This window comes from Aplysia californica, unplaced genomic scaffold (genome assembly GCF_000002075.1).
Source record: "Aplysia californica isolate F4 #8 unplaced genomic scaffold, AplCal3.0 scaffold00276, whole genome shotgun sequence".
In the NCBI taxonomy this organism is placed as follows: Eukaryota; Metazoa; Mollusca; class Gastropoda; order Aplysiida; family Aplysiidae; genus Aplysia; species Aplysia californica.
The window spans coordinates 670,032-682,900 of NW_004797546.1; the positions used below are offsets into that span (position 1 = coordinate 670,032).

At 36.5% G+C, this 12,869-nt stretch overlaps 1 protein-coding gene across 1 annotated transcript in view; it reads right to left on the minus strand.

Moving 5' to 3' along the window:
- Nucleotides 1-770: 770 nt before the first annotated feature.
- LOC101845935 (cadherin EGF LAG seven-pass G-type receptor 1) overlaps nucleotides 771-12,869 on the minus strand; it is a gene marked incomplete in the record, with an annotated part of 106,404 nt that continues 94,305 nt past the window's right edge. Inside the window, 5 exon segments of the mRNA XM_013084181.2 lie at nucleotides 771-5,066; nucleotides 10,528-10,654; nucleotides 11,491-11,601; nucleotides 12,181-12,252; nucleotides 12,625-12,792. Of these exon segments, the coding sequence (XP_012939635.1) occupies nucleotides 5,045-5,066; nucleotides 10,528-10,654; nucleotides 11,491-11,601; nucleotides 12,181-12,252; nucleotides 12,625-12,792 (500 nt within the window).

Here is a 12,869-nt window from a genome sequence, read left to right on the forward strand (position 1 = left end):
AACAATGTGTTAAAAGGGTTTTCATTGATTTGACTTCTGAATATTTTATTTAGAATAATTTTGAGACTAGGGTATTTTTTAAAGATATAACCAAAACTGCTTTTAGAAGGTGTTAAAATCGATTCTTGAAGCATGTTTTCTCTTCCCTGCTATTGAATAATAATGATGATATTGATGTCAACTGAATTCCAAATTGGAAATGAATTTTCCATGAAAAAAAATACATAGAAACAATTGAATTATTGGGGTTTTTTTTCAAGTTTGTAAGATAAGTTTGTCCTAAACTGAAAAGCTAATTTTCTCAAAATTAGATCTTTATACCCTACCTCACAAAATGTGCAATATCTCAAAAACTACTACTCAAAAATTCAACAAACGGCACCGTGTTCAGCCCTGAATTTTCTACAAGGTGCAAGCCTTAACTCAAAATGGTCAAAATCCGACTTTTTGTACATTTCTTTAGGCACACACACATGTGATAGGATTGAGCTCAAAAGATGGGAGTCTTGAAATTTTGGAAAACCAAAGTTCAAGTAACTTCAAAAACACTCTGTTAGAGGGTCATGCCATAAGTTGTGAGAGAAGAAGAAGAGGGCACAATTTTTTTGAATGCCCTGTATCTTTTAGAAGTCAATAGACAAGGAGAAAAGTTGGGAAAGAAACAGTTTATCCAGTGAATGCTTCTGGATCGATAACAACAACATCCAATGAATGCTTCAGACACTCCTTTCATTCATTCCAAGTTGTAAGAAACATTCAAGAATGCAGAGTATGTTCACAGAATCATTTATTTCGAGATGCATCAGATCTTTTATAAGGAAAACAATCATTTGTACAAAATAGTTTGGAAATAAAAGGCTTTAAAACTGCATAAATAAAATAGGTGTATAAAAAAGCATTGTATTGTAATTAGTATTGTTGTTCCATATCGCATGTGGCAACTCAGCATTTACAACAAGAACGGAGACATAACATACATATATTATATATATATATTTGTGGACATGGATTTTTTTCTCCAAGAGCTGCAAGGTAAATAATGTACAATGTAAAAGAAAGGCCAACTTACAATGGTTACCTTCGGCTGTATGCAAGTCATGGATTAACTACCCAGGAGATTTACATTACATGAGGCAAATAAGAATATGAAAAAAGAAAATTTAAGTAGGAATGTTGAACTGAAACAAGCAAAGCACTTGACAATCAATCTTAGTTCAGTGGAGAGCTCCTATCTACCAATGTTCCCATACAAGAGGTACTTTAAAAAAAAATTCTAAATGGAAGAACATGTTGATTTGTGTGTCTTGCACATATTGTGAGAAATTGGTCCTCGTTGTTGACTAAATAATTTCAAATATAAAAAAAAGGACAATAACTAAAGAAATGCATTAGACCTATGCAATTATTATTCATTTAGTATAGTTTAAACCCTCGTTTCTATTTATGTGAATCAAGATGTATCATACATGAGGAGCCCAGGGGAAAAACAGGCAGTCAGAAACTGGAAATTGTGGGTGCATCAATTTTAAACGCTTTTGGACTCGAAGACTTCATATTTGTTTGACTGGTGGTTTATTGCTATGATTATTGAATGGGAAATCTAACACAATAATGAACCAACAGTTGAACAGAATTACAGTTATGAGTCAACAAGCGTTTAAAATTGATACTCTCATGATTTTCAGTTTGTGCCTATTCTCATTTTTCATGTGTTCTCATATGTTTATAATGTAGTCTAAAGATAACACTTTGAACCCCTGCCATTCTAAATCATATCTCATGGTACCCGGAACATGACTACGTTTTAACACTACAATTCTACTGAAACTGGCAGAGATGAGAAGAACTCTCTCAGCGGACAATAGCATTGCTCAACATGCCACATACATTTTTATTCTTAATACACAGTCACATTAGTTGTATTCACACACACACACACACACACACACACACACATACAAACATACCAGTAGAAGTCAGAGCACTGCTCAAACATGCTCACATCACTTTAAATTCATCACACAACATATAATTTAATATAAACAAAAGGCCGACAGATGCACAAAATAAAATATAGACGGACAAAAAAAATGCTCTGTACAATTACAGGACAACTGACAACTGGTGGCTTTCCAAGGCAAACAGTAGGCCTACAACATATTCAAATCTTGTATGTATATATAACAAATTTTTTAACAACAAGCAGAATCGACATACTCTTGTGCATACAACATTTATCATAATATCCTACTTTGTAATTCTTTAAAAAGACAAACAGAAAAAACCCAAGAACGATATACCGGTAGTAATCAAGAGCTCACACTGAGGTACGTAAAGTCTAGGCAGCTCAACAGGAATACAAAGACAAATAAAACGCGCAAAATTAAGGGACAATGATTCCTTACACTTATCAGCCAGGATCATAAATCTACATTCCACAGAATAAAATAAACATAAAGGAGTGAGAGATGCAAAGTTGGCACTAAATAAAAATTATTGGTCTTGTCCCTTGAGTAGACAGTCTTTTTACTTAACAATGCCAGTTCACATTCTCACAGTGTTCCTCATCTTTCCGCACACTTCAATTTACACACATAACAAAATCATGCATTTGTGACTCATTAATAGGCAAATGTATACAATGCTAAAGTAGAATGCTGGATTTATTGTATGAGAGTGAAAATAATGAACTTGTGAGATGATGGTTTATGAGTCAAGAATCAAATGGTATTGAGTACATTGTTTTTGTAGCTAATAAAACATTACGACGTTATGCCTGCAAGTCTTCACTGCTATTACAAACTCAGTCTGATGATAGCTAAAAGGGTGTAAGCTGGGGAGGGGGGGGGGTGTTTCAGAGAGATATAAATGATGCTGTTTGCACTGTAACAGAATCATAGAGACTGAAATGTGATTCTTCAGGACAATAAAAATTAAGAGATCCATGCAGCTGAACAGAGGATGAGCTGTCAATTTTGTCAAACAGGTCACCGTATTCTAAAATCTTTGCACTACATGAAATGTTCTGCACACATTTACAATAGTATTACAAGTTGACAAAACAAGCATAACTATGAAGTTTGTTACAAAGGATATTGTAATCTACATTATGGGTTCCACCTAGAGCACAGCAAAAAAGTGGCAGTATACCGGCTGAATTACTCCTGTAATAGACCAGCCAAAAAGGTAGGATCAGAACCTGACAATTTATTTAGAGGCTAGCACCCATATACTGGACAAACTTCTAATTTTGTAAAAATTGCAACTTTTCCACATAGAGCTTATAAATGAGTACAATTAGGATCCTTTAAAAAATTTTACTCTACTTTATCAACAAAATTTAGACTATTAATGAGGTGGTCTTTTTCGATCCTGCCTGTCCGTGCCAATCGAGGCTGAGTGAGACTCAGAATCCCATCAGAAACACGACTTCCCCAAACTGGAATCAAATTCATATACTGTGCATGCAAGGAGAGAGGACTAACCATTACACCATAGACTCCGGTAAGCAAATTTATTAACCATTAGATCTAACTCTTGTAACGACATAGAAAAAAATGAACTCTATAACCCGGAGTGGACGTCCCAGCGTCCAGTCAGATTATGGAGTGCATGAAGCATTACTGCTAATGCAATCTCTTACAAATCTGAATAGGTTTATTTTGACTCGGAAGTGTTAGATAAATGTATAAACTACTTCCTTTTTCACTTTGACACAATTTTAGATATTTTAAAAATATTTTTCGTGAATGCCTCGTTATGTGTTTCACAATATCTGGAACAAATTCTGCCAAAATGTGGAAAATAATTCTGGAGCTAAAGAGTCAAGCAATAGCCAAGTTGCTAAGCAAAGTTGAAAGTGGTAAACAAAATTCTTCTACTACAAAGTAACAGTTCAGCAACACACAATCTGATACTGTTAAGACAGGAGTATTTACTGTATGCAGAGGTGGGCGATTACGCCGTCAGTTCACGTGGCAATACATTTAGGTATCACAGAAACACAAAAATTAAAGAAACTCTGAGGTTCTTAGAATAACGTCGAGGTCTGCACCGAGCCCGTCAGATTGAGATGTTACTCTTCCTAAAACTAAAAGTGAAAGGGCAGAGTTTTGATGAGGATACAATGTTTCCTTTCTGCACACTAAAGCAAGTGCATTGTACATCACTTTCACCTGAAAATCTCTTGATCATGCACAATTCATATTTACTATTGAGCACGAACATACAATTTCCTCTGTGATTTTTAGACTTCCACTTTTAACAGTGCTGCATCGCATTGACTTGATAGTTTTCTCATTCATAACACCAACAGGTCTCACAGATCTGAACTATTTCTCAGCTCCAAGGTACTTATCCTGATGATAAAGCATTCTTGTACTTCTGTACACTAGATCTCAACTTCCAATAGAAAAATAAAATCTCATCAGTGTCGAAATCTGACATCTCAAATGCATCAGAGTAATGAGGATACATTGAGCAATCTTACATTAAAGGAATACATAGGCCTACTCCGTATATGAAAAGGAATGAGTCTTGATGAGGACAGGAAGTTTACGGTGTCAGTGATGTGACATTATGATTCTACATCAATGTACAAATATCATGAAGCATGAATAATGTAAGTTTACTGAAAATGCTCATACAACTCAGTTATTGCAGGTGGCTCTTGTATTCTATTAGACCTCAAAACTGCTTTATCATAAACAGATGCAAAAGGTTCTTTCCATATGCAATGGGAGAGGTGTAGCAGTTTACCATCTATAAAGTTGGGACAGTATGCATGCACATATATACCATATATTATGTATATAGAGGCCCAGCCAACTTTCCTGGATATTCACTTCATCAAAGCTTCTCCACAGGAGCACAAAGACAGACAGATGGGAGCACTGTGGTTCTTTCCATGCTTGAGGCTGCCTCTCTTACTAGAACTTCGCATCATGTACAGAACACACACACATAAACAGTGTACGGTAGGGGGTCAAGGGAAGGAGACAGAAAAGTCACAACATTGAGCCTGGGAAGAATTTAGTGACCGTCTTCAAGCCGTTGTCTCACTTGATCTGAATGGGGGGAAGAGAGAAAATAAACAAACAAATGCACCTAAAAGTAGGACTTTGATTTTAATGCACTTCTCGACGACCAAAACGAAAAAACGATCAATGTTTGGAGTTTCCAGATTTAGAGAACACCATATTTTCAAGTTTTAAACACACTGGAATTTGATTGTATTTTATATTACTACACCTACATTCTCACAAAAAATAATGTAAATCATAGAAGTAAGTACTGTAGTGCATTCGCTAAAAGGAAATACGTCAAGAGTTTCAAGTTTGTGACTTTAGATAATTTTTCTACTGTGGTCTTCCTGTGGGGACGGAAAAATATGCCCACAGTTTGTAGAGCAAAAGACAACTTTCTATGTACCTGATCAGATTACCGCTGTCACAAGAAAAACGAAGAGCTCAAATTTTTTTGCAACAGGGTAAGAGTTGAGCATTTTCACTGCAAGAGCAACAAAAGGTTGTTTCACATTGCCCATGTTTTGAGGAATCATTTATTTTCCCATATTGACCACACGACACTTTTTTTTAAAATGTCAACATTTACACCTACATCATTTTCTTTCTTCTTTCTTTCTTTTACTTGTATTCCTTTCCTCATAAAACCAAGAGACAGGAAGCTGTTTGTGTATTTAGTTCACATCATTCATGTAAAAGCTGGATAATATCAGAATGACTCGTGAAGACTACATAAGTTTTACAAGTTCTATTCCACAACCTCAATGACAGCAAGATTGTGCCAGAGTCATAGCTCTATTTTCACCAAAAGTCTGAGCCTTAACATTCTCTTTAAAAAATCCAAAGCACAAATCAAACTGCAGACCTCAAACCCAGCGGGTGAGCACACTACAACTACACCATACAGAAGTGTAGAAATATCACACCTCCCTCCTTACCCATACCCCTGTAAAAATGTTAAGGTGAGTATTTTCTTATGTACCTATATACGTAAATCTACGCACGGGTAGGAAGACAATTGTCTGACATGACATTCCTGTGGCCCCCAAAAAATGAAAAGTCTCACCACATTACTCCCAAGCCCAAAAATTGATATATAATAAATATCCATGCATCAGACCCATTTTGGCAATGTTATTTCTAATGGGCATACAATATCCTTACACATTAATCCTTAATCAACATTTCTGTCACATCTTACTGCTCTTACGAACTTGAAATCTTACAAAGAGAATCTGAACAGGAAAAGCATAACGACAAAACAACAAAGAAAACTAATAATTAAAAAAGCACAAAGCAATGAAATATAAAAATCTCAATATTTGTCTCCACCAACGCCAGAAGAGAGTATAAATCTAAAACTAGTATTGTTTGAAAGAAACACTACATTGATCAGATGAGACAGAAAGAGTTAAAAAACAATGTCAGAAAGTTAGTATCCTTTATCATATGGGGCTTTGGCACACTCATTAATCAATGTGACAAAAAGATAACTAACTGAAGCATGGAAAATACTTTACAAGAAAAAATATTGTTTTCAATCCGATAAAATAAAATTAAACATGTTACAATACATTTACATTGATTTAGACTGTACAATTGGACTGCATTTTAAACATTTATTTCACTGCCAAATGACTGAACTCAGAAACATTATTATATATAACAGATAAGTTGGACTCCTATTGTTTTGCTAATTGTCATAATCACAATTTGTCAAAAACTTGTGTAGTATGACAATAAAAGATCTAGTCTTTATAACATCCTAAAAAATGAAGCACACCACATTCAAGGCTGTGTGTCTTACAGTCAAATGCCTATAAACACAGTAGTAAAAACTATGTCTTTGCACGATACTTATTAGACCAAATTGAACTTGGGCTAAGAGTACGAGTAATTTTTTTAAAACCTAAGCAAAACAGCATACTGGTAAAGCAATACAAAATTGAGGTATCTTATTGAAGCAATGTGCTCAAGAATTTTGATACAATATTTTACTCAATGCATGCTGCCTTTTTAGAAAACAAATAGTGGTAAACAAAGGGACACAACTGAGAAGCACCACATGTGAAGGTCTTGCCTTATGGTGAAAAAAAAACACCCACAGAAAACAAAGAATAACTTTATCTTTTAAAAAAAAAGGTGAAAATGTTCATAACTACTCAAGAGCCCAGCGGAAACAATTAGCATAATAGAGAGTAGCAGTGCCCAAAGTCTGTGTACAAGAGAAGGTGAGAGAAATCCTAAATACTGCTACAAGACCTAATCTTTTTGAACTACAGATGTACAAATTAGAGTTAATGTTAATCTCAATAAAAATTCTCTTTGTAATAAGAAGCAGAAACTCAACACTGAACCATACAAATGCAGTGCGGCACAGATATAAGAAGGCACCAGTAAATCAAAGTGGGTTGACTACACATTCCCAAACATTTCAGAATTGACAGCACACTAAGCAAGGCCTCCCACAACCATAAAAGCATTGCACACAAACAAGTTAGTATGTCAGATGAAAGCATATCATATTTGAATGAATTAAGCGATTAACAAATAGTATCATAAATAAACATTTTAATAAACCAAAACATGGAAAGTGGGTGAAGTGAAGTTTACAATTCTTGCCCCCTCCATAAAAATACCCAACCTGGAAGGAGGCTGCTTTTTGCACTCCTGGTTACAACTCCACAGAAAGCAATGAAACAGACTATGTCTGTGAGGAGCAAAACAGCACATTAACTCCTTATCTCTGGTAAGCCACTCGGGCATATTCCTAAACGACGACTTCAACATCAAATTACTTTTCATCAATTGCTAAAAACCGATCTCTTTTACCAGGCGTTCATTCATTAAATGAAGAACTATCAAAATAAGTCTACTTGTTTTGATTTAATGACCAATTTAGTGACGTTTTTGTCATTTTTAGACTTAGTACCAATTAGTACCAAGAAAGGGACCCGGCGTGGTAGGTTTACCCCCACCACCACCACCACCTACCGAGATAAAAACTGCTCACAAACTAACTCGGACCTTAAGATTTCAGATTCTATTACAATTTACAAGTCAAAACCAAGGCAATCACTATGAAGCTCCCTGTGGTTGAGTGATTTTTTATCATCGAATCACAAGCAAAGTCAAGCAATGCTGGCAATTTAGTATGTAAATGGGTGGTCTTTGTGGGTGTGTGTACTTGAGCAAGACAAGTTAATCCTAGCTTTTAAATCAGGGCATTGTAGTCTGGTGATCATCAAAAGGTGATAGTGCGATTGAACTGAACGTACTTTGGAGAGAGAAAATGAATGATCAGGATGTTTAAGTATTTATCCTTGTTACAGTTACCAAATTCTCCACCAGAATAAAAGAAGTCATCTTTCACTTATAAAAAAATCTTATTGACCTGTAAGACATTAAAACTTGTGAAATGCGGGATCTTAGCCAAATGTAGACCTTCAGGGTCAATCAGAGCGGGATCTTAGGGGTGACTTTTGTATAGAAAAAATTCTGTTTTCTTAAAACAGCGGGATCTTAAGCGAACCAGGATCGTAAGCGGTGGGATCTTTGGCGGAGACTACTACATTACATTTTTCAGCAAATAAATGAAAAGACACATAAAATATAAAGCTTGGCACACGATAAAAATCTTGCTGGCACACTCAACAAATATTTGCAGCAGCAGCAACAATCCTTTTTATTTGCCAGCAGTCAAATATCAAAGTCCAGAAACACAGCTGAATATAATTCTGTCCATTTAAGTTACAAATCAAGAGTGTGTGTGTGCTCAAATTAAGCCAAATATAGACAGAAATACAATTTTGTCTTCTCTATGTTATGGTAATACAATTCGAACTGAAGTAAAGATTAACAATAAGCAAAGTTACCAATGTCACAAGTGTACAGACTAAACACACATTTCCTTGGATCTATGCTCTTCCATTGATTAATAATAAGTATTTTAAACATCACACCTCAAAGAACATAGATGGGGATATTTTTCCTTTACGTAACCATTATAAAATTTATTTCACTGTAACAGAGCCAGCAACAGTGGAAATACAAACTTTTTAGGAATTCCTACTTCTTTACAGTTCCTACACCATGAAAAATCAATAATAGATTAAGTAAGGTTTACAAAAAAAAAGCAAAAGAAAGGAAAAAAATTGAATCATTCCAAATATTTAATAATAACTAGCAATAAACTTTCAGCAAATAAGCTATCAGCAACCTCGACTGCATCATGTTCCATTGACTATTTCATTACTACAGTTCTTAGAGAGTACGAAGCATAGCAAAGAGCCAAGACAGCAGCAGAGTGAAGCTTTGGTCTACTTGTCTAGAGTTATTACAAGTGCAGCTAATTGCAGGATAAGAAGCCATTTAAATGGTGCACACTACAGCCCATATACATCTCCTATGTGCGATGTGTGATATCAAGCCAATTGATCGCAACCATCACCAAGAAAGATAATGTCTTTAAAACTAATGATTTATACCAAAGATAGTACAAGACAAGATGGGCCACTTCTCTCTTTGAGCCAATTAAAAAAGTGTCCTCAAAATTTGGTGGCGCCCTCTTCACAAAAACGCACTCTTTGCGAACAGAGTTACCCTACTTGAGTTTTAAAAAATCAAAGTGAAACTAGCAAGTTTTGGGATAAATTTCAGAAGAACGCTTTTTAAAAATGGTTACGCTGACAAAAAACCTCTTCCGGAGGAAAAGGAGATGGTTTTCTTCGTTTAATTTGACTTTAGAATGAAGGGCGAGAGGTCATTAAAATTTTAAAAACCTAAAACTCCGCACTGAACATACCCGAACTGCTGATGAACAGCAGTCGATCTGCGCACGCAAGGAGGTGCTATTCCTATTCTTCTTCTGGAAAAACGAAAGAGAGCTTCAAAACAGACTGCAGCGCCATCTGAAGCAAAGAGCATACTTCCTGAGGACACTTTTTAGGCTGAGTGGCCCATCTTGTCTTGTACTATCTTTGTTTATATACAATGACTATGAGGGTATTGGACATGAGATATCACCACTATGGGTTGGAGGACAGGGGGGAGGGCAATATGATTCAAGTTCACATGCACCCCATGTGTGATGTGCAATGCAAATGGGAGAGACGATGAAGCAAGCGAGGATGAAGACGACTGTTTTGAGCTGTGAACGTTTCATCGACGACGAACATCACAATGAATAATGCAGGCACGGCCGTCACCAAAGTTAATAATGACGTTGATGACGATGACGAAGATGATTTTGATGAGGGTGATGAATTTTGTTGACATCTGCCTTGAAGAGGTTGATGCCTGTTCCAATACAACCTGTTCCCAAAGGATATGACGCTGAATCTCAAAGAACGATGATAACGATGATGATGATGATGATGATAATGACGAAGATGGCAACACCGACAATCCTTCAAGATGACTTTGGCAAAGATGATTGCGATGGCACAGTAGCTCACAGATGAAGAAAAAAATGACTGTTCATGATTTGAGAGTCCCGACTTACTCCGAGTCTGAGGATATGCTGCCGTTGTGTGTGAGGACCTGCACTGTGTTGGACGGCTGTCGTGGGCTGCTCGCCGGTGGTGGGTACGGCAGGCTGTCCGACCTCACTGGGGGCAGCACCGGACGACCTGAACAAACAACATATATATATGTAACACATAAACAGTGTCTTTTTTAAGTTTGGTAGACCTAATCAAACAAAACGGATATATACTTTTAGTTTAGTTTTAGTAGAGGTTTTATGGCGCTCCCAACTGCATACGATCATAAGAGCGTCAAAAGATTACAGGTGTTACAAGAGAATAACAGACATAAAAAAGAAGGGAAGATAAGGACGATAGATGTTTCATAGGAAAGAAGAAGCAAACCACACCAGAGCACCCGCCTACCACCCACAGATATATACTTACAAAGTCACTGGACGACCAAAGCAAAAATAATCAAACCTAAAAAATATCTTTTAGTGCCGTACGACCAAAGCAAACACAACATAATTACAAAAAAAAAGCTCTTTCACATCAATTTTTTTTAAGGGGAGGAGGGTGGATATCAATACAAAAGATCAAAACTGCAGCATTTACCATCATTCACAATCGTACATAGTACAACTAGCTTCTATAGTTAACTGCTAATTAAAGATGTGATTTCTCCATTTATACTTAGCAGTCTCAATCGAATGTCTGGCTATTTTCACAGGGAGCCACTATTCTCTCCCCGTTGTTTGATAATACTTTTTAAAAAATATTTAAAACTCAGTACCTGTTGTCTAAAGACCAAGCAAAAGTATCTTCTTTTTCAAACATCTATGACAAAGACTCAAGTCTGAATCTGAGACATTAGCCTTGATGGAGATAAAAGGGTAAAAAAATAATCAAGTAATAAACTTTAAAAGTTGAGAAGACATTTTTATGCTTCTAAGAAGTCTATTGTCTCTTCCTCCAAGGCATGAAAAAGGCAGGCTCACTGTGTAAAGTAGACAGAGTGACATCAGGAGGGTTGGGACCCAGTGGGGGTGGTGGGATCATCCTCCTGCCTCCAGGACTCTCGTTGCCATGGTATTCCTCCAGTGGGACATCTGGGGGATGATAAACAAAATGAATGAATAGATTTCAGCTATATAGCGCAAGTCCACTAGGACTAGGAAAATGCTCAAAATGTTTTATATAATGAGACAAAGAACATGTGCCCGGTGCTGTTCCAGTTCCAATAGTGATCTTTTCTCTCCATCTCTTTCTCTCTCTCTCTCTCTTTCTGTCTTGCTTTCTCTCCAGTACATGATTGAATACAGACAGTCCCAATTAAAAGGTAAGAAGATTAACAATGTGAACATTGAGTAAAATACCAATATCACCCACAATCCTTTACGAGAGATATAGGCAAATAGCCTACAGTCAAACCTACCCAGACCTTCACTAATTGGGACTTCAGAAGGAAACGATTTTTATTTTTTATTTAATCAGTCCTGCCTACGATGGCCACCTGTTTAATACCACCACTTTTCTCCAAAACAATGGGTGGCCGTCGAAGACAATTTCAACTGTATTTCAACAGCAGAAGCAAAAAGTACAAATCATCCACCAACTTCTCATCCAAAAAACACAATCCAGAAAAGAAATCACATGATCCTTAAAACAAATAAAAGAGCAGCACCTACCCTCAGCATTATTCCCAAGTCGTTCTCTCTCTTTGTCTTTTTTCATCTTTTCTATCTGCTCTAAGGCTTGCTCTGAAATTAAAAAAAAAAAAATTCTGTATCAATAAATTATCATCTAAAATTTGGTGTAGGTGAAGTCCATTAACAGGATAACAGTCATTTCAACAGAGGAAAGCAAGACAGATGGAGAGACAGAAACTGAAAAAGAATATGTAAAAGTGGAACCCTCATTAAACAACAAAATTCTAAAAACTTCAAACCAGATTTAGAAAAAAAAAATTCCTGAGAAAACAATGGGAAAACTCTTTCAATTTCGGAACATACAAAAATATCATGAACAACAAACTCACACAAAAAGTCCAAATCAACAGTTAAAACAAAGGAGCAAATGACACCACAGCACCCGCCAACCACCCAGCTCAAATATCGGGGTGTAAAACTGACCAACAGCCTTGCTTTTGGGGACCTGGTTCTCCCAGCCCGGGTTGAGGTCAAACTCGTCGTCTTCGTCGGACGAGTGACTGGAGGCCAGCTCCAGGCTGTTCCTGTCCATGCTGGCGTCGCTGTCAGAGTCCGAGTCATTGCCAGGTTTTCCTGTGCCATCACCCATCTCTGCCGAGAAATAAAACAGGACGGTATGAGTTTGAATAAAGAGAACTTTAATAGCACAGTAACAGCCATTTTGTACA